This window comes from Protopterus annectens, chromosome 7.part1 (genome assembly GCF_019279795.1).
Source record: "Protopterus annectens isolate FY-2018-M chromosome 7.part1, PAN1.0, whole genome shotgun sequence".
Lineage (NCBI taxonomy): Eukaryota > Metazoa > Chordata > Ceratodontiformes > Protopteridae > Protopterus > Protopterus annectens.
This window is the reverse complement of record NC_056740.1, coordinates 422,145,624-422,168,842: the sequence shown is the minus strand read 5'-3', so window position 1 is coordinate 422,168,842 and position 23,219 is coordinate 422,145,624. Positions and strand designations below refer to the sequence as shown.

The 23,219-nt window shown below is 44.1% G+C and overlaps 1 protein-coding gene across 1 annotated transcript in view; it reads left to right on the top strand.

Annotated features, from left to right (window-relative positions):
- Positions 1 to 23,219, top strand: part of NEK4 (NIMA related kinase 4) — a 1,767,660-nt gene that overhangs the window by 371,604 nt on the left and 1,372,837 nt on the right. Inside the window, exon 5 of the mRNA XM_044078881.1 lies at positions 23,062 to 23,216. Within this exon, the coding sequence (XP_043934816.1) occupies positions 23,062 to 23,216 (155 nt within the window). The remainder of the gene's footprint in view (positions 1 to 23,061; positions 23,217 to 23,219) is intronic.

Here is a 23,219-nt window from a genome sequence, read left to right as displayed (position 1 = left end):
GAAAGTGATAAAGATACAGACTGTCAGGCAGACAGATAAAAGATTTTATTTATTTATTTAACATTTGTTTACCGGGGATTATCTGACTGTACAACTAGTATCCATTTTCAGTGGAAGCCCAGGGAGAAGAGCTCCAAACAATACAAAATGCACAGTAATCAATGGCAACAGTTATAGGTTACAAAGTGTAAATGTTAACAACAGTTAACATGTTACAAAAAGTTTAAAATGTTAACAAGTAAACAGTCAAAAGGTAGTTTAGAGTTAACAAGTATGAAGTAGATAGTTGGAGACAACTATAGTGCCCTTTTTAGGCGGTGTTCCAAAGATCAAATTACCACTGTAACAGCTACAAACAAATGCAATATGAGGGTCATGCTGCTCAATGCTAGAAGTCTCAGTCTCAAAATGCACTCGCTCGAAGCACTACTTAGAATGGAGAATATTGACATTTGTGCTGTAACAGAGACTTGGTTCAAGGTAGCAGAAAGCACTCCTGCACTACCAGACTACAACTCATTCCACACCTTTCCTCTCCAGAACTTGGACCGAAGCTCCAAAGGGGGTGGTGATTCCATATTCATAAAGGATGTGCACACCTCTAGACTGCTAACCCAACGTAACACATCTAAGATACTTCAGGTGCAGCTAACATTGGGTAAGACAGTGATTCAGGTCTTAGCCTGCTATACGTCCTCAACCACGTCCCAAGACTCACACTCCATGTTCCTAAGCACCCTGGAGAATATTAGGATCCAACCTAACACTCTCATACTGGGCGACTTCAACTACCCCTCCATTAACTGGGAAAACTACTCATGTACCAATACACTTGCCCAACGTTTCCTGGAATTCATTAATTCCAATGCCCTGGACCAGCTCGTTCTTACCCCCACTAGAGGTAGCAACATCCTTGACCTGGTCATTACTAACATGGGCTACCATTGCTCTAAACCAATAGTCAACTCTTCCCTGGTTAGATCTGACCACAAACTAATCACCTTGGAAATCCACATCCCTCCCACCCCCCCCCCCCTCCTGCAAAGGTAACCACCATGAAAAACTTCTCCAAAGCTAACTTTGGGCACCTAAAAACAGAGGTGACTAACGTCATGGCACCCATGGCAATGGAAAATAGTTGCATGACTGCCGAATCAGACACCAGTGCACTGTACGAACACGTACACAAATGCATGGATATCGACATACCCAGTAGAACCAAGACACTCTCCTCCAAAAAAAAAAGCCAATCTGGTGGTCCCCTGCCATAAACAAAATCTACAACAGAAGGAGGAAATTGATGCGGAATAAGGTAAAGTCCCAAGACTGGAAAAACTCCCTTATCAGCTTCAACAAAATGTTGAGATCCCTCGTCAGATCCTCTAAAGCTAGCTATGAAAACAGAATTGCAGTAGATAGTAAAGACTACCGCAAGGCCTTTTATAGTTATGTAAAGAATCTCCACGGCAATACTCAGATTTGCTCTGTGCTACTGCACAATGGTACCTCCTATGCCGAGCCAACAGACATTGCCAATATACTGGCTGACAGATTCAGTGCCAACTTTACCCCCCCCCCCCAAAAGAACCAATCACAATACCAGTAGATTGCCAGACACCCAGTATTACTGCTGCACAGGTTAAAACAGCACTGTCCAAGGCCAAAAATACAGCTTCTATAGGACCTGACAATACTCCTAGCTGTGTTCTATATAAACTACTGAGTGAACTGGCACCTCACCTGTGTGCCCTGTTCAGTCACAGCCCCACCTCAGGCTTTGTCCCTACCAAATGGTGCACTGCTGTAGTCATTCCTCTCCACAAAGGAGGAGTGACTACAGACCCTGGGAACTATCGCCCCATTAGCCTGACGAGTCTGATATGCAAAGCTATGGAATGCATCATCATGGACCCAATAAACAAGGATGTAGGGAATCTCCAGACTTTGGATCCTAAACAGTTTGGTTTTGTGAAGGGTAGATCATGCCTGCTCAACATGGTCGACTTCTTTGAGTCAGTCACCAGAGCTGTGGATGAAGGCAAGGTGGTTCATACAGCCTACCTTGATCTGGCCAAGGCCTTTGCTACCATTCCCCACTCAGAAATCATAGAAAAACTCACTAAGCTAGGCATCAACCCCTATATCACTGGGTGGGTTGCAAACTGGCTCACAGATAGAACCCACAGTGTGAAAGTAGCTGACTCCAAGTTAGACTGCAGATCAGTCACGAGTGGAGTCCCACAGGGTTCGGTCCTGGGTGCTTTCCTGTTTGGTATCTACTTCTCAGAAGTCCAGGCCAACATGAAGGGACTCTGGCTGACAAAGTTCACAGACAATTACAAGTTGGGGGCTGTTACTAACTCCCCAGGTGATGTCGACATCCTACAGAAAGACCTCGTTAAGACCAACGACTGGTGTTAGAACCGTGGCCTTAAGCTCACTGCCAAAAAATGTGTCATCATCCCCCTTGGGAAGAACCCGGTTCCCTTGAATTACCACATTGATGGCAGTCCACTGAACACAGAAGGCGTTATAAAAGATCTGGGCTACACAGGTTGACAGCAACCTCTCTTTTGACCACCACATTGCCAGTGTGGTCAGAAAGTCCTTCTATGTGGCCCATATCATTACTAAGGGTTTTGCATCCAGGAAGAAAGAGGTCATTACCTCCCTCTACTCTTCCTTCATTAGGCCAATCGAGTACAATGCCCCATTTGGCATGTACTTCGCTAGACACCTGCAACAACTGGAGAGGCCGCAGAAGTACCTCACAAAGAGGATCCTAGGCCTTAAACACTTGTCCTATATGGACAGACTCAGAATAACTATTCTCTGTCTCATATCGCCTACTTAGAGGCGATCTCTGCTTGACTTACAAAGCCATGTCTGACCCACCTCTGTCAGAAATGCTACATCTAAAGAAATCCCAATCCCTCGCACCACATGCTCCAGAAACCTCAACCTCATTAACACAATCAACAGAACATGCTGGAGGGACAGGTTCATAACCCAGAGACTGCCCATGCTATGGAATAGACTTCTCATACATGTCAAACAGATCACCTCACTGGCCCTTTTCAAGAGAAATCTTGATGAGTGGGTGGGAAAATTCACCCCGGGGATCACTCCAGTGGCTCTACTCGACAGAGGCACTGGGAACTAAGGTTGGGTGGCACGATGCCAGGGTAATCCAATGGGCTAGGCTTGTAATGGCTCCAGGGCCATTAGCCTAGTGCACACCTATGAACAAAAGAGAGACAAATACAAATATTAGATCAAAAGTTGGTTGCTAGTGAACAAATGTGTGCATAGCATTTTCATGGCAAAAGCATATGTACAATATGTGCGCATAGCATTTTCATAGCAAAAACATATGTACAATATTTACAGTGAGCATGGTTGAGCACATTATTCGTATTCACCAGAAGCATAAGGAAATAGTACTCCTGCAGTTTAGTGAGGCTTCAAAGTGGCCCATTGTAGTTGTATAGACGGTTGGTGTGAAGGTATAGTTTAAGGAGTTTTTTTGAAAGTAGAAGTACAATTTTGTAATCTGATGTCAGGAGGAAGGGTGTTTCAGGTTTTAGCAACTTCATGAGGGAAGAGAGATTCCCCAGAGCTATTTATACATGAAATATTTTTGATCATGATTTTGTTGCTGGAATGTAATTGTTTATTTGAATTGTAGAAGTTTAGAAGGGCAGACAGGGCAGGGATTTTCTCTGGAGAGTATAGTATTTGGTGTTCTAGGTTGAATTGGCAGTATCATAATAAATTGAGAAATTCAATCCAGTGTAATGTATGTAAGGATTTGCAATGGTGAGAGTGTGATTTGGCATTGGTTGCAAATCTGGTGATTTTTGTTGTAACATGTGGAACGTTTGATGTTAAATTGTCCAATCTTGCCTTCGTTCTTGCTGGACTCAGCCACTTACTATAGCTCGAAAGCTCTTTACTGGCTCAAGGCTACCCCTTATCCCAGAATGCCCAGCGTCAGCTACCCAGATCTTGTTTGCCGCTTTAGCTGTGAGGTTGCGTCAATACCGGCTCAGGCTTAGTATAACTGTTTTCTCTATTTAAATTCAAATAATTTGCTTTAAAAAATTGATATAGTTTTCTCTCTTATAGTAGTTTGTAAGTTTCATGTATTGTAAACCGCTTATCTCATCCTTATGGTGTTTTTTGTGCTGTGTTGGCCATCACCCCTTAATCGCTAGGCCTTCTGTTATTCCCTGAACTTGTTTAACTTAGAGAGTCCCCCCCTTAAGGACAGCCATTTAAGTTAGAGGCTCTCCTTTAAGGTCTTTAGTAATATAATTTTTAGTTTACTATTGTAGTGTGTTTTTTTTTTTGGTACTTCAAAATGTGTAAGGAAAGTAAAACCTCAGGTTTTAAAAAGTGTGACTCATGCTGTCAGAAGATGTCTCTGACAGATGGCCACAGTAGTTGTGTTTACTGCTTGGGGGCTCTGCACCTGCAGGACTCTTGTTCTGTTTGTCATGCCTTTAGACCAAGGGTCCTGCAGGAGCATAAAAACAAGCTTATCCTCCATGGATTGTTAAAACAGGATTCTCCAGCTCCTGCAGGAGCATAAAAACAAGCTTATCCTCCATGGATTGTTAAAACAGGATTCTCCAGCTAAAGCATCTCAGCCAGTGAAACGTTTGAAACCAGTCAAGCCGTCGGCTCCATGTTCGGAACCAACCTGTGAGCTTGACAAACCAAGTGTGTCGGTGCCCTCTGGCACTGACAAAACTACTCGTCCGTTGGATCCAACTGTTACTTCAGAGCCGTCTTGGAGCCACAAACAAGCTAGGTCTCCTTCATTGGAGCCGATTCGCTCATTGCCACAATCACCCTTACTTCAGAGCAAGGCTAATCATCGCTCATCTTCCCACTCCTCTCAATCCTCAAGATTATTAGATCAGGATGTGGAGAGAGTGGTCAGTAGGTTGTTGAAGTCACAGACCCTTGCTAAAAATGCTTTCGAGCCCGCCTCAACAGGCTTTGGCTCCATCCGCTACAATTTCGATTCCTCCTCCGACTATGCTTAGTTCAGAGCCGGAGTCCATGGACGCTCCGATAGTGGTTCCTTCGGCTCCAACATTGGCTCCGATTACCTCTGTTCTTCCTTCCATCGAGGTTATCTGGGCACCGAAGCTCTTTCATCAGCTCCGAGGAGGGAAGTGGCACTGGACCCTTGTCCAACCCCGCTCTCGGATTCCTGTCTCTTCGGAGCTGGAGCCCTCTTTGTTTTGAGACCGTGATGCCTTCGAGGTCATGCGGAGAGTGCTGTCCCCACAGTCGGCCCCACTATTGGTTTCATCGGCTCCATCCCCCTCGGTGCCTGTGACCACCTCTGCTCCTCCTCCAGCCCCAAAGCGTAGGGAACCTATGCCCCAGGACACCCCATTGGGTGAACCCTGTTCTTCCGAAACCTCCCCAGAGCATTTTGAGCAGGCTTTCCAGAAGAAAAAGTGCAAGAGGAAGCACCAAGACTCCCCTGAGTCTGTCACCTCAGATACAGACCTGGATGAATCAAAGGGGTTCCCAAGGTCCCCCTCTGAAGATGTTTCCTTTTCGGACATCCTCGAGATTCTCAGGCAGAGGCATAGCTGGACTTCCCTAGCCCCCTCCGAAGACGAGCCTGGACGCATTTGGTTCCCGACCTTGCACCTCCTGGGTGTTTCCACCTTTTGATCCGCTCATGTCTGTTGTGTTTCATAAGGCTTGGTCAGCTCCAGATTCCATGGAACCTGTCCCAAGGAAACCCAGTAAATTTATCACATCTCCCCAAGACAAACAGTTCTTGACTAAAGGTGTCCCAGTTGATGCCATGGTGGTAGCAGCAGCCACAAAGAGAGAGTTAGCTGAAACCTCCTCATCTGTCCATCTACCGAATAAAGACTCTCGTACGATGGACAGGTATGGGAAGCGAATGTTTTCATCAACCACCTTCTCCCTTAGGTCCCTGAACTATCTTTCCCATTTTACTAGGCTTCAGAGGGATCTCCTAAAAGAGCTTGGAGATACCCTACAAGATCCCACAGCTGAGGGAGCTTCAGCCAAGGTAGCTACCTCGCTGGCGACTCTTAATTCAATAGTCAACTCTTCCATGAGGCTTATTTCATATGCAGCCGATAGAGCGAGTAGAGCTGCAGGAACGGAAGTGGCTCTTAGGAGACATTCTTGGCTGCGGCTGTGTCAGTCTGCGGAACCTTTCAGAGCGTCCTTCACTAGTACCCCCTTTGATGGCTCCTCTGTCTTTGGGCCTCAGGTGAAAGACACGCTTACCAGGTACCAACAGGAAGGCAAGACGCTCTCTAATGTCAGAGTCCGTTTTTCCACTCCTACCAGACCATACCCAAAGGGTCAGAAGGGTGGAAAGATGTGGTTTCAAAAATCCCAGGGATCCTTGCCTGATGCACTTGGTGAATTTTCCCCCAGGGGCAGACGGGGAAATAATAACAATGGCAGACGCTGCCCTCATGGCAGAAGGGGGTCCGCAAAATCAGGGTGACAGAAATACGTTCTCTTCCAAACCCTATCAACATCCCTGAAGGGATGCCCGACTGCTCAACTCTGGAGGCAGTCGGAGGAAGGCTTTCATTGTAACCAGTCGCCTGGCAAAATATTACAAAAGACAAATGGGTACTATCTATTATATCTGGAGGTTACAAGATTCCCTTCCATCAACCCCCTTTTGTTTCAAAAAAATCCATCCCAGATGTTCCACCCAATCTAAGGGATCAGGCAGTCACAGAAGTTTCAAGACTGCTAGAAAAAGAGCCATCCAGGAAGTCCCTGCAGACCAAGTAGGATCCGGAACTTACTCAAGATTCTTTTTAGTGCCCAAAAAGACAGGGGACTGGAGGCAAATTATGGGTCTCAGCAGGTTAAACAAAACTGTACAAAAAGAAAAGTTCCGGATGGTAACACTGCAGTCCATCCTCCCCTTTCTGGGTCAGGACAATTGGATATGCTCCATAGATCTTCAGGATGCGTATTATCATGTAAAAATGGACAGATGGTCCAGGAGATTTCTACGCTTCCGGCTAGGGGCCAGTCATTACCAATTCAGAGCTCTGCCCTTTGGTCTCTCCACAGCCCCCAGGGCTCACCTGAGACGTCAAGAATTCCTGGTGTTTTCCTTATCTGGATGACAGACTCCTCACTGCTACTAACAGGCAACAACTTATAGAGGCACGAGATTACACCGTCACATCCTGTACTCAACTAGGCATCACAATAAACTTCGAAAAATCTGCCTTGTTGCCCTGTCAGTCTATTACATATGTAGAGCAAAGCTAAACACAAGAAAAATGATTGTAAAATTGCCTCAGGAAAGAGTTTACATTATTCGAAAACAGGTGTCACTTCTCCTGAGGAGCAAAAGAATTCAAGTCAAATATGTTCTTCAAGCTCTAGGGTCCATAGCAGCAGCCATTCGTCTAGTTCCCTTAGCATGCTTTCACATGAGAATCCTTCAGTGGCTTCTTTTCACACAATGGTCCTTCCAAGAATTACCCATGTCTCACATGATGCTAATTACGAAATCTTGCAAAAGACACCTTTCCTGGTGGATGGTCTCCCCACTAGTTACTCAGGGCAGACCTTTCATGGAATCCCATCCGGATGCCACAGTGACCAAGGACACTTCCCTGATAGGGTGGGGGGGGGGCATTATCTAGGGAAGACAGTCCAAGGCACTTGGCAACCTCACGAGTTACCACTTGCACATCAACGTCCTGGAGATGAGAGCGGTGCTCCTAGCATTGCAAGCTCTTCAAGACTCTCTCCCTGCTGGGACTGTTGCAATACAGACAGACAATATGTCACTGGTTTGGTACATCAGCAAACAGGGTGGAAACAGGTCTTACCCCTTGTGCCGAGAGGGCCTCAGACTGTGGCAATGGGTGATTTCCTCCCAGCGTTTTCTGACAGCAATGTATATCCCTGGGACATCTAACGTAATAGCGGACAGGCTCAGCAGGGCGATCCTCATGCTTCACAAGTGGTCTCTGAAACAGGAAATTGTGGATCTTATTTTCCGTAAATGGGGCCAGCCCTGCTGCGATCTCTTTGCCTCTCCCCTCAACTACAAATGCAGCAGCTACTTCTTCCTTGTTCCCCCTCCAGGTTAGACACCCAGGGACGCTTCAGGGACTCCTTTATGCATTTCCCCCATTCCCCTAATTCCAAACGTCATTCAGAAAGCAAAATTGTTGGGTTGCAGAAAGATCCTCATTGCCCCCTATTGGCCTCGGCAGATTTTGTTACTGTTCCTTCACCCCCACCTTCTAGTTCAGCCTTGGATTCTGGATCCAGTACCAGACCTCTTGATTCATCAGTCAGGTGGGCTACACCAATCCCTCCAATCTGTCAAGCTTACAGCTTGGTTACTCCACTTCCAATCCTAGCCAGGCTTCCCAATATTTCCCCAGCAGTGTGTGATATTATTGTTTCCCCTCATAAGAGAAATACAAGGAAAGTCTATGCTAGCAAATGGAAAAGATTCTCTTACTGGGCAGAATCCAGGAATTTAGATCCTTTTACAGCTCCTGTACACGAGATTTTGGATTTCTTAGCAGAACTGTTTCATTCTGGTGCAGCAGCTGCTACCATCATAGTACAACTAGCTGCCATTTCAAATTTTCACGTCGGAGTTTCTAACTCCATCATAATGTCTCACAAACTCTGTAAGGCCTTCATGAGAGGTACATCTCTACTTAGACCCCCAGTGAAAGAGCCCCTTCCACCTTGGGATCTCAATTTGGTTCTGACCTCCTTGATACTGCCACCCTTTGAACCAGCAGCATCATGTTCCTTGAAATTTCTCTCTTGGAAAACTCACTTCCTAGTTGCTATTACTTCTGCCAGATGTGTTTCAGAACTTCATGCACTATGTATTTGCCCTCCATACCTAGTTTTTCACAAAGACAGAGTTTCTCTGAGAACCAGCCCATCTTTTCTACCTAAAGTTTGTTCAGAAAACAATTTGAATCAATCCATTGAACTTCCTGTCTTTTTCCCTACTCATTACAACAGGTCAGAATACAGATTACACCAACTGGATGTGCATAGACAACTGCGTTTCTGTCTCCATAAAACTGCATAGACAACTGCGTTTCTGTCTCCATAAAACTAAAGAGATGAGAAAATCAGATTAGTTGTTCCTTTCATTTGCTAACAACAAACAAAGGCCTTCCAGTTTCTAAAGCAACATTGTCAAAATGGTTATCAGACACCATAGCCCATACCTACCATTTGTGACAAACAGGTCTTCCAGCAAAACCCAAAGGTCATTCAACCAGGTCAGTAGCTACTTCGGTAACGTTCCAATCTAGATTGCCCATAGATTCAGTTTGTGCAGCAGCTACTTGGGCAGATCCTCATACATGCATTTCTCATTACAAAGTAGATGTGGTCTCCCGGGGCAGGGCTTCCTTTGGTTCCACGGTACTGAAGAGTCTGTTCCAATGATCCACCCAGGATTGAGGTGCTAGTCCAAGGTGAGATTGGACAACTTAACATGAAGTTATGTACCTACCATAACATTCCATGTTAGGTGTCCTTCATCTCGCCTTCCTTCTTGCGTCCCTCCCTCCTTCCCCCTTCCTCGAGCATTGAGAGGAGTTTCTTGGTGGTTTCACTGGCTAATTTGTTTTATTAGTTGCTTCCCAAGCAAACCATGACAATTAACTGTATATCCAGGTTTATTAATGGATTATCTTCTATAATTATGTCTAGTGTGAGCTATCTCAAACGAGATCTGGGTAGCTGACGATGGGCATTCTGGGATAAGGGGTAGCCTCGAGCCAGTAAAGAGCTCTCGAGCTATAGTAAGTGGCCGAGTCGGAGCCGAGGATCAGCTCCCAATCCATCCAGCAAGAAGGAAGGTGAGATGAAGGACAACTAACATGGAATGTTATGGTAGGTACATAACTTCTTTTTAAGGTCAGTCTTGTTTAGGTTTGTTAGTACTGGGGATGTATAAAGTAATGCTGATAAGAGATGGGATCTGGCTATAGCAGTTCTAGACTCAGAAGTTAGGTACTTTTTGCAGTGATATTGGGTCTCTACCTTTTTGTGGACTTTGGAAATAGTTAGGGATATACGTTTGTTGTATCGTAGTTGTTGGTCAATTGTATGTCCTAGTAATTTGGCCTCTAGGACTGGGGAGATGAGGGTCTTGTTGGCTGAGAATATAGAGAAGGTGGTGAGGTCATTAGTCTTTGCTGGGTGGAATAGCATAAGTTGGGTTTTTTAGGTTTTAATATCAATTGTTTTTATTTAACCAGTTTTCTATCTGTGAAGGGTTCCTGGCCTCTTGTTGGAGAAGCTGGATATTGGATACAGAACAGATTAGGGTTTTCTCATCAGCATATTAAACTATTTCAGCTTTTGTGGTTACTAAGTGAAGTTGGTTTGTAAAAATGTTAAAAAGAAGGGGGCCGAGAATCAAACCCTGAGGTTCGCCGAGTGTGACTGGGAATGGGGAGGTTAGGGAGTCAAGCTATTTGACAGACTGAAGACAGTTGTGTAGTTAACTTTTGAACCAGAGCAGGGTGGGATTGTCCGTGCTGATCTCAGATAGGCAGGATAAGGGTTTGTTGTGTGAAACTGTATCAAATCCTCTGGATAAGTCTAGAAAGATAGCAGAAACTAGTTTGCCTTAGTCTTGTGTATGTTTATAGTTTTGGTGAATTTAATTAGAGCAGTAGTGGTGCTATGGGACTGGCAAAAACCATGTTAAGTTTGGATAGTAAGTTATTGGAGAGAAGGTGGATGAGGAGTTGGGAACGAATGCATCTTTCTAGAATCTTTGACAGGGTGACAGGATCGCAGTGGGTCTGAAGTTAGAGAGGTCGGTAGAGGGACCACCCTTGTGATGGGAATAATGAATGAGGTTTTCCACAAGGATGGAATGGTGTGTTCAGTGATGGATCTATTTATTAGTAATGAAATGGGGTAAGCTATGGCCCTGGATGCTAGTTGAAGGTACTCTGCGGTGAGATTGTAGGCAGCAAGGCTGGAGGGTTTGAGTTTAGATAAGAGATATTGGTACTGGCTTGAGTGAGAAGAAGGTATTGTTTTTTAGGACCTTAGGAGATTGCGGGAGCTTGGTTGGACTTGTATCGTTTCTAAGTTTAAGTATAAACTATACTTTTATCGGTAAAATAGTTGTTGAAACTGGAGGCTATGTTTGAGTTTGATCATTCTATACTGGATGGGGGTGTAGTGGTTTTGCCGGGCTGAAGGATGTTGTTCACTGCTACCCAGAATTTTTGTGGGTTGGTACTATGTTTCCTTTGTAGGGAAATGTAATGATTTTGTTTGTCACTCTTAATTTGTTTTTTTTTTTTGCCTTATTGCGAAGTTCAAGAAAGGCTTGCCTAATTGTGGATGTTTTGTATTGGCGCCAGGTTTTCCAAGCTTTATCCCTGTCTTTGAGTAAGGCCCTTGTTGTTTTCTATACCAGGGGGCAGGGTTACTACAGATCCTAATTGTTCTAATTAGGGCTAGATGGTTAAGGATGTTTCGAAATGTGGAGAAGGTATTCAACTGCTTTGTCTAGTGGAAGGATTTTGATGGGAGACCAGTTACAGGATGTTAAGGCATCCAAGAATTTTGATCAGTGAGGAACTTTTTGTGGGAACGGGTTTGTAGTAGGGAGGGAGAGCTATTAGATTTAAATTTGTGTCTAAGGATACAAGTGGGATTGTGGTCACTTAGAGAGTTGGACAGTGTACCGCACTGATGGGCAGTGTTGGGGTGGTTTGTGAGGATCCAGTCTAATATGGAGTCCCTTTTTGTGGGTTTATCAATACGGGTGGGTGTTTATATGAATCAGGTGAAGTTATATAGGTTAATATAGTTAGTAGGTGTTGGAAAGTGGATAGAGTTCCAATCGATGTTGACATCGCCTAGCAAGATACTTTATTGGGGAAGGAAGTGGGAAGCCCAGTGAAGTGTTGACTTTAGGGTGGTCAGGTTGTCGCCTGGGGGTATGTAAACCTCGAGTAAGTTTAGATGCTTGTGATGGTTTAAGAGGAGTTTTGCAAATATACTTTTCGCATTTTTGAAATCTGGGGACTGTTTTTGTAGAAGCTGGATTTTTAAGCTAGTTTTGTAAAGCAGGGCAATGCAACCACCTGTCTTATGTACTCTGTCAACCCTTTGAGTGTTATGTCTGGGTGGGGTTATGGAGTTATCCTTAATATGTGGCTTGAGCCAAGTCTCTGTAATGAGCATTATGTTGGGGTTATATAAAGAAATAGTGGAATGCTGTTATTCTGTTTTGTAAATAATACTGCAAATGTTCAAGTTAAGTATTAGTAAGTATGTGGGTGAGAGTTGTATGTCTTATTTGAGGCTGATGCTGGACCGGAGTTGGGGTGAATATCACCTCCTAGTAGTAGCTGTGCTTTAACAATGCTAATCATTTTAAAGTATAACATTATTAGGGAGTTGAACCGGATACTTGGTTGTTTTTTGGATTTTGACCCATAATAAATAGGTGTGGTAAATTGGATGAAAGATTGGGTATAAATGGCTGTGGATATGTCTATATGTTTGGAGGGGTAAGGAGTGTAAAGGGGTAGGGTGCAGGACTTCAGGTTATTGTACTGGGTAAGTGTAAAGTGATACAAGGTAGTGATAGAGGCTATGGAGATACATATGAATAGAGAAGCTACTAATATGGGAGTTTTGAGATGTTGGGAGTGGGGGTAGTGAAACATGTTGGCAGTGGTTGTGCATTCAAAGAAAGGAGGTTTGTGCACTTGGGGAGTGAGTAGGTTGATCAGGATGTGATATGGAGTATGTTAAAGAACCAGTAGAAGGTACTAAGGTAAGAGCAGGCAGAGGAAAGGAGCGAGTACTTAATGATGGAATGGTGTGGTTTAGAATGTAGGATTTGGTGATGTTTGGGTGGGGTTTGGTTATGTCTGTAACATGGGACAAAGATTACCTGAAGCAGGAAAAGAAAAGTTACATTTAGCATGGACAAAATAAACACAGAAGGTTTTTAGGAGAACATGGAAAAATGAAGAGGGAGACCCTTGGAGAGAAAGAGTAGTAAAGATAAGTGGCATGGCGGAAGATTGGAAAAAGAACAACAGCCTGTGTAGATGGCAGACAAAAGAAAATATAACAAAGTTCTGGCTACAGATAATGATAGGATAATTTACAAAACTTAGAGGGAAGTGAAAAAGGAGTTGATTGTAAATGATACAATAGCATGCGAGTACCAAGGGATGAAAAGCAGATGGAGTAAAGTTAAGAATAGAAGGAAACCCAACAATTGACAGAGGAGAGAGACATGAGAAATAATGAAGGAAGAGCAACAAAATGTTATTAAGGATAGGAAACAATGGCTTTCAGAAGGAAACATAAAAGAGAATGAGATGTAGAAAAAAATAGGCAATGGGAACAAGAGCTGAGGATCAGCACTGGAAGTGAGGAATGGGGATAAATCATAAATATCCTAAAATGTGTTCAAAGCATGCAGATTTAAAATATTTGTCTGGAATTGTTTACACCCCCAGATAGGTTAGGCAGTATTTTTACAGGAGTGGGGATAGTGCATGCTGTAGATGTGAGGAGGAAAGGGGTATATGTATTTTGGAGATATAGGAAGTTAGACAGTTTTAAAGATGAGGTGAAATAGTAATGGAAAGAAAACTTGGGCATATAAAGCAGCTATCACCAAAAGTATTTCTTTTAGGGTAGGAGAATCACAGCAAAGTTGAGGGAGAACAAGTAGTGCTGCTTATGACATCTGAAAAAAAGTAACAAGAAAATGAAAGAAAGTGGAACCCTTGATAAGAAAAGAGGTGGAAGAGCTAATGAACAAACTAGTAGAAGAGAAGAAATCAGACGAAGAAAGAGTGGATAATAAGTATCAAATGGAAAAGGGATATAAGAGGGAAGAAGATAATCTGGTACAAGTGAATTAGCAGGGAAAAGGAAAACCCTGACTAAATGGGGAAAGTTTGTAAATGCATAGTTAGGTGCAAAAGTAGGAGGGTTTGTAAACGGGTAGTGAATAAATACATTTTAGGAAAACAATTTAAAAGGAATGGAGATATATGGAGATGAAGACAAAAACTAAGTTCAAAGGACAAAAAAGTATACAATAAAGAGGGAGGAAAACAGAAATCTACACAATATTAGAGAAACACAAGGATTAATGAAGTAACCTCAGAGAGGACATTAAATGCCCCAGATTTAGAAACTAAGTATATATGGGGGGAAAGAAATAAGGCCATATATACTACGTCAGGTTCAAAAGGTGATTTGGTCTTTTTGAGCAGATGAAATGATGCTATTAGCCAATGGCAAAAAACTCTAGTTTGAAAGGTGGTTTGGACTTTTCAAGCAGATGAAATAATGCATCTGATGTTGTTAATCCTCGTTCATTCCTTACTGATGGGGCATCGGTTCCGTCCTCTGAACCGAGCCAGCCAAATATCAAGCTTGCGTCAGCCAAAAACTCTCGAGCCAAGGTCCTACCCAGAATGTTCTGCTCCCTGTTACCTCGGATCTTGTTTGCCACATTGCTGTGCAGCCGTGTCAAGCCACTCTCTTCAGCTAAGTGTCTAATTTTTTGAAAGTTTTATAGATCGTTTCTACTTTAAAGTTTTTCAAACAGTTTCTGCTAATTTTCTCCTACCCTATCGCATACTTAAGACTCTCTCCCTTTAATCTAGTTCTCTTTACTACCCTTTTCTTACCTTTGAGGTAATTCTTCATTACCATCATTGGTAATCCTTCTTCCTACTCTCTTCTTACCCCTTTGGGTAATCTTTCCTCTTCCTTTTGGTATTGTTGTTGTTCTCCACATCATTATGTCAGATAAGAAAAGTAGTGTTGGTTTTAAGCAGTGTAAGGATTGCAGCCGTAAGTTACCATTTTCTGGTGGCCATGGCTTATGTGTCTGTTGTTTGAATGTCCCCACCTTACTGTGGATCCCCTGTGTGGGATTTGCAGAAATTTTTCAAACAGGACTCTTAACAAGAAAAAGAACAAGTTAATCATGAATGGTCTTCTCAAATCTCCTTTCTGTGAGGCTATTTCTGGGTCGGAGGGCTGACCCCCTCCTGCTAAACCCTGCAAGAGACATTCTTCCTCTTCCTCATCAAGGTCGCTCACTTCATAACCCTCTGGAGATCGTAGGGAGTCGACTCATAAGAAGGTGAAATTGACTACTATTTCGGCGCTGCCACCTGTAACCCTGTAGGCTCTAGGCTCAGCACTACCCCCAACTGATTCCTGCTCCAGCCATGTCCTCCTTATTGACACCAACACCAGAGTTTCCGGTGCAGACAATTACGGCTCCGACAGTTCCGTCGCAGCCCTTACTGGTACCTTCCATGCAGGTACAATCCCCTTCAGCACTGTTGGTACAATCCCCTTCGGCTCAGAGTATGACATTACTGTCCTCCACAGTGCAGACACTTTTGGCACCGACATGTTCGTCTGTGCAGTCCTTTTCGGCATAGTCATTGTTACTGATGCAGACACTTTCCTCGATGGCACCGTTACCCATCTGTGTAGACATTTGCTTTTACTGTGCAGACACCTTTGACTTCTATGGAGTTGACATTGTCGGCGCAGACTAACTTCCACACCGTTTACTTGGGTGCAGACATCCTCGGTTCCAGGCTCTGCACCTCTCGAATTAGCAAGGACTAAGTACTCTCCTTCCTTGGATCGATTCATTGGTAGCCAATGCAATTCTTTTCTAGAAAGGCCAGAATCGCCCTCAGGTCTCTCTATGAGGTCGACCAGGAGCCTCTCTGAGCATGATGTGTTGCGGCTTGTTGACCAGTTGCTTGTGGCCAGAGGTCTCTCTTAACCGTCAAAATCCACATTCCCTCCTTCAGGTGAACGCATATCTCCTGAAACTCCACCGTACACTCCTCCTTCGACTTCCACCCAAGTATCGAAGCCCATTACTCCAACAGCAGCTTCCCTTCCTCCGACTCCAATAGTGGATCTCACTTTGGAACTGGAGTCGTCCTTGTGGCCGTCAGTGCACTGGACATCGGGCTCTTCTCAGGCCAGTGGCTGTGCCATGGGGGAGGGCATTCTTGGCTTCACGCCAATTTTTTTTTCTATGGCACCCTCCAGGAATCCTCCCTCTCTCATGCTTCACAGCCCTCTTGAGACTCCTGGTCTGGGAGTCGGCTCGTTGGGGTGAGGTGTGACCCAGGTTCCGAGGTTGGCGTGGTCTGTTCCGAGCTCCCATCCCTCCTTGGGCGGGCCGGCCTTCCAGGCCATGGAGAGGGCACTTGCCTCTGCTGGTAAACCCCACATGTTGGAGTCCTGTCCCCCCTCTGTGCTGCAACTCCCACAAGCCACAACCACCGGACACTGGGCACAAGGGCCTCAGGTTTCTCCTCCTCAGGAGACCCCCTCTTTGCAGTCTTTCCCAGAATCTCCCACTGAGGAAGTACCCCGCAAATCGTCGTGCAAGAGGAAGCACGTGGACTCCACTGAGGAGTAGTTGACTGAAGATATGGACTTTGATGACAGGGAAGGGTCCCTAAAGTCACCATCTGATGGTGTCCTTTGGTGACATCCTCGAGATCCTTAGACAGAGGGGTGAATGCAAGTCCTCTAATCCTTCCTCTGAGGAATTCGTATTCCTACAGGCCTTTCGTGCCCGGCCCCCTACCTCCTGGGTTACCCCGCTGGCCGATGAGCTTGTCCAACTTATCGTCCAGTGCGCATGGAAGGCCTGGTAATGTCTTATCGCCCCCCCAGTTGATCATCCCAATTGGTCACAAGGTCTTCCAGTAGATGCCATGGTGGTGGCAGCTGCAACTAAGAAGAATTTGAAGAAGAGAGCCAAACTGTCCATCTTCCCAACAAGGAGTCTCAGGCGATAGACAGACTAGGGAAGCATGTGTTTGCTTCATTGACTTTCGCCATAAGGTCTTTGAACTATTTGGCACACTTTACCAGGCTTTAGAGGGATCTTATCAACCAACTCTCTGAAACTTTGGCAGAAGCTGTTTCTGACAAGGTTCGTGACAATGTGGCTTCTCAGATAGCCACCCTAGAGTCCATTTCCAACTCTTCCATGTGACTTACTTCTCATGTAATGGAAGGAGAGGCTAGAGCAGCAGGCATGGGTATAGTCACCAGATGACATGCCTGGATGTGCCTTTGCGACTTCGCGGACTCCTTTAAGGCTTCGTACATGAACAACCCCCATCAAGGCCGCTTCTCTGTTTTGCCCTAAAGTGAAAGATACGCTGGCAAGGTGCGAACAAGATGGCAAGACCCTGTCTGCCACTGGTGTCAGATACTCCACTCCTCAATGATTCTACTCCAGAAATCAGCGGAACCGGAAGATGTGGAACAGGAAATCACAGGGCTCTTTCAGGGACGCACATGCTGAGTTCTCCCCTAGAGGCAGAGGGGGAAACTCCAATGGAATACACCCTTTTCGGGGCAGAGGAGATCCATGAAACTGGAGTTCCAGAGATTCTTTCTTTGGCCAACCCTATCAGCTCTCCTGAAGCTTTGCCCAACTGCTCACCTCTGGAAGTGGTCGGGGGTCATTTTTTTCTTTGTACCCCACTGCCTGGCAAAATATAACCACCGACTCTTAGGTAAAGTGGATAATATTCAGAGGCTGTCGCATCCCCTTCCATCTTTGTCCAGTCTCATTCAGAGTACTACCCGATGTTCCACCCAGTCAAAGGGAAGCAGCAGCACACAAAATCCAAAAGCTGCTACAAAAAAAAAAGTGTCATCCAGACGGTCCCCCCAGACCAGATAGGATCCAGTTTTTACTCCAGGTTCTTTTTAATGTCAAAAAAGACAGGGGAGTGGAGACCAATTCTGGATCTCAGCACACTGAACAAATTTGTAAAAACAGAGAAATTCCGGATGGTCACGGTTCAGTTTATCCTTCCTCTTCTGGAAGAAGATGATTGGATGTGCTCTGTAGATCTTCAAGATGCGTATTACCACATAAAAATGGACAAACACTCAAGAAGATACCTCCGCTTCCACATAGGAGCCAGTCACTACCAATTTCAAGCTCAGCCCTTTGGTCTCTCTACAGCCCCCAGAGTGTCCACCAAATGCATGGCAGTGGTTATCGCTCACTTACAACTTCAAGGATTCCAGGCTTTTCCATATCTAGACGACTGGCTCCTCACTGCCCCCACCAAGAGTCTACTGGAAGAAGCCCTGCACTACACTCTCTTCACAGCACAGAGCCTGGGAATCACTGTAAACTGGGAGAAATCCAACACGACCCCAGCTCAGTCTTTGGAATTTATAGGGGTACTGTTGGACACGAGAAATTGCACAGCATCTCTTCCGGACCACAGGCTTCAAAGAATAAGGCAACAGGTTCAACCACTGCTCTGTCACCACAAATCCCCCGCTCAATCTGTACTCCAACTCTTGGGGTCAATGGCAGTTTCAATCACCATTGTTCCTTTAGCCAGATCCCACATGAGGCTCCTTCAGTGGTTACTTCTCAGTTAATGGTACCCTCTACAACATCCTTTGTCTTTTCAGATAAGTGTAACTCAGAGATGCAAGCAAGATTTATTCTGGTGAATGTCTCAAAATCCCCAACAATGGTCTCACCCCTTCAGCCCCCATCAACCGAAAGCCACAGTGACCACGGACACCTCCCTGATGGGGTGGGGTGAGGGGGGGGCTATGTCAGGGAAACTCGGTTCAATGCATCTGGTCAGTGACAGAGGCCCTTTTACATATCAATGTCCTGGAACTGAGGGCGATGCTGCTAGTGTTGCAAGCATTTCATTCCATCCTTCTGTCAGGGACTGTTGCGATCCAATCAGACAACATGTCAGTGGTGTGGTACATCAACAAGCAAGGGGGCACCAGATCTTACCCTTTATATCGAGAGGCCTTGAGAATATGGCAGCGGGCAATAGTTTCCAACTGCTTTCTAATCGCAACGCACATACCCGGGAGCTCCAGCATGATAATGGACAAATTGAGCAGGTGCATTCTACAACCTCATAAGTGTTCCCTCAACCCTATGATAGCGGCAAGAATCTTCAACCGCTGGGGCCAGCCTTACTGCGACCTATTCGCCTTCCCAACCAACTACAAGTGCAGAAAGTATTTTGCCCTGATCCCCCCTCAGGGATAGTCACCGAGAGATGCTGTAGTCCACACTTAGCCCTCAGGTCTACTTTATGCTTATCCTCCTCTTCCCCTCATCTCCCAATTTCTGAAGAAAGCACGACAGTTGAAAAGCAAAGTGATCCTCATTGCTCCATATTAGCCTTAACAGGTCTGGTTCCCCTCACTCTGGCCTCACCTGCTAGATCAACCGTGGATCCTCAATCCATCCCCAGTGTTGATCTCCCAACTGCAGGATCTGACTCACCCCAATCTAACAACCCTGAAACTGACAGCTTGGTTTCTCCAATCACTTCCAGTGATTGCCAGGCAGGAAAACCTCTCATCCCCTGTGCGCAATATTATTATTGCATCTCATAAATCGTCCACCAGACTAATCTATCTTAATAAATGGAAAAGGTTTTCTCTATGGGCAGCGAATAGACAATTAGACCCCTTGCCAGCTCCAGTTCCGGTGGTTTTGAATTACTTATCACATCTTTTCCACTCTGAGGTGTCTGCCTCTACTATTTGTGTGCATTTAGGTGCCATTTCAAATTTCCACATTGGTTTTCAGGATTCTTTGCTTATGTCACATAGAGTCTGTAAATCTTTCTTGAAGGGGGTTGTCCACTTAAAACCTCCCTTTAGAGAACCGGTACAACCTTGGGATTTGGCAGTGGTTCAGCAAGCTCTAACAGCTCCCCCCTTTGAACCTGCATCTTCATGTGATGTGAAATATCTCTTTTGGAAAACTTTGTTTCTGATTGCAATTGCATCGGCCAGACGCTTGTCAGAACTTCAGGCCTTATGCATCAGACCTCCCTATCTTATCTCCCATAAGGATAGGGTATCACTGAGAACTAATTCTTCCTTTTTATCAAAAGTGGTGTCAGAGCGATCTATCAACCAATCTATTGACCTTCCAGTGTTCTTTCCTAGCCACTCTAACAAGGGAGAGTATTGCCTGCACTCCTTGGATGTTCATAGACAAATTTTATCTGGACAGAACAAAATCTACCCGTAAATCAGACCAACTGTTCCTGGCTTTTTCTGGACGTAGACGAGGTCATCCTGTCTCAAAAGTTACATTGGCTTCATGAATGAGAAATTGTATTACCTTTATCTACAACAAAAACAATCTCACCTTGCCTCATAGAGTCAAAGCACATTCTACAAGATCTATAGCAACTTCAGCAGCTTTCCATGCTAAGGCTTCCCTCAATGATATTTGCTCAGCTGCAACTTGGGCCAAACCTCATACCTTTATTCTTCAATACAAATTGGACTTGGCCTCCAGAGATAGAGCGTCCTTTGGTCCCATAGTGCTCAGAAATGTCCTTCCATGAGGGCCACCCAGATATACAGGTAGCTGGGGACTCTGTCCCATCAGTAAGAAATAAACGGAGATTAAAAACATCAGATAAAGAAGTTATGTCTTACCATAACGTTCCATCTGTGGTGTTGATCTTCATTCATTCATTACTTCCCACCCTCCATCCCCCTCCGGAGGTTCCTGGTTGATCTCATATACTCCTTTATTTGTAGGTCTATTATGACCAGAGGTAGCCTCTACTTTAATCTATCAACTTGCAAACTCGATCTGAGGTAACAGGGAGCATAGCATTCTGGGTTGGACCTTGGTCGAGAGTTTTTGGCTGATCCGAGCTTGATATTTGGCCATCTCGGTTCCGAGGACAGAACCGATAACCCATCAGTAATGGATGAACGAAGATCAACATATGGAAAGTTATGCTAAGATATAACTTATTTTTTTAGCCAGTGGGGGGAAAAAACAGTTGGCAGGGTGTAGTAGCATATAACAATCTGATACGATTCTGTTATTTGATTTTGTTTTTCTGCTGTGTCCGCAGAACTAAATACTTGGTGTGAAGCCTAGTACTATTGAAGTGTTACAGTTGCTGAATTAAGTTATTAATAGCGAGATGCTTGTGTTACCAAGCAAAATTGTAATAATAAAAAAATAACATGAGGATATGCATATATGTGTTTTAAGAAAAGGAAGCTATCAGTATTGGACTATCTGAATGTAGAAGAATCAAAAAAGAGACTGATACAGAAGAAATAATTAGTAAATAACACAAGGATATTCACTGATGTTCGCTCTTCTTTTGGCCTTTCCCGGTTAGGGGTTGCCACAGTGGAACTCCGGTCCACTAATGATTGGCAGTAGATTTTTACGGTGCCGAGGTGCCAGCCCAACCTTCAATGAAGGCACGCCCATTTACGCATGTCTTTCGAAAGCCACTCGACCGTGGGGAGGACATGCAGACTCCACACACAAGGCGCTACAGCTGAGAATCGAACGGGAGAACTTCTTGCTGTGAGGCAACAATGCTACCGCTGCACCACCGCTGAAATACCTCCACAATAGCATGTGGATTAGAAAATTAAGAAGGCAGCCAGGAGTGCAAACTATGAAGGTGTTCCATGCAGTGAGTACTGTACACAGAAGTTGTGCCACATGATAAATGTAAAATAAAAAGTTATATGTTTAAGAAAAGGATGCTATCAGTATTGGGCTGTTAACGACTATAAAATATGAACTGAAAAGAGACTAATATAGAAGAAAGACTGATGCATGGGAGTGTTAAGGTAAATTTGAAATAGATGGAAAAGTTGAAGAAATTTGTAACCAGCGGTTCTGAGCAAGTCATGATGTACAATAAGATTTAAATGGATTGCTACTGATAGGAACACATAAAGGCACAATGTTTGTGGACTGGGTTTTTTATGTTTTTTTGTAAATTTTGTAAGTTAAATAAAGGTTAGTAAAAAAAAGATGAAATGAGGAAATCTAGATGGAACCACTAATTTTGAGCAGGTGGAACTGTACAACAGATAGACAGAATTTGTGATTTAAAGAGAAACAGTCTCATCGGTGGACAGCAAAAAATGCAGCATGCATGAGGATTGCATGGAATGGAATGTGGAGATGTAAATACAATTTTATATTTAAAAAGAGAGAGACAGAAATGGCTGACTGTACTGACTTATGCAATGCGTCTTTAGTCGACAGCTCTGTTACAGTCGCTTAGTCTTTCATGTGCACTGTAAATAAGCATTTCGTTTTGCAATCTGGGAGCAGGGGATCCTTTCTGTCATGGCTGTGCTGCAGGACATTATCTTCTGAGCTTTTCTTGTATATGTTTGCTTGCTTCCTTTCAGATCTGGGGTTGTAAATTTTCCAGAAAACTCTCCTGTTGGTGGACCCACTTCAGACATTCTACTGAAGAGATTGATAATGTATGCACACCTACTTTATCTGTATATTTCTAAGAAGTGACATCTACAGTTGGTCTCTCTACTGTAAATTTGCCCTGCAGTCTACATTTGAACTCAGTTGAACTGGAATATTAAGCCTTTTATTTGGAGTTTGATAGTAAGGTAATTAGAAGGTGTATGTTGTAATAAACCTTTTCTGAAGTTTTCTTTTGTAGGAACGTAAACACTTGATTTAATTTGATTTGATTAGGGATAATAAACTGAGATTTTAATGTGAGTATGCCCCCATTCCAGGCTCAGGGAGTGTTGCTGTTGCTCTCACAACCATGTGGTCTGTGATTTTTATATTGAGTATTGAGAACAGGAAGTAGACATTTCCACTGGAAGAGCCAATTTAGAAATTCCTCTGGAAGATTTTAAAATAACCAACAGTAACCTTGGTCGAGGAAAAAGCACCATGCATGGTGCTTTTTCCTCGACCAAGGTTACTGTTGGTTTGGTTACTTTGTGGTTTCATTTATTTAGATTTTAAAATAATGTGAGTACTGATATATGTGCACATTTTTGTCTGAAACTGCATGAAATTGTTTTTTTTTTTTTGCTTTTTTATTTGGACTGGATAGAAGAAATATATTAATAAATGCGGACTTTGTTTCTTGAAAATAATTAAACTTTTAATATTTTCAGCTATCTTCTTTGCCAAAATGCTACAGTCCACCACTGGGAGAACTGATAAAGAATATGTTAAGCAAAAGGCCAGAGGAGAGACCAGACGTGCGGAGTATTCTGAGGCAGCCATTTATAAAGCACCACATCTCTATATTTTTGGCTGCTACAAAAGCGTA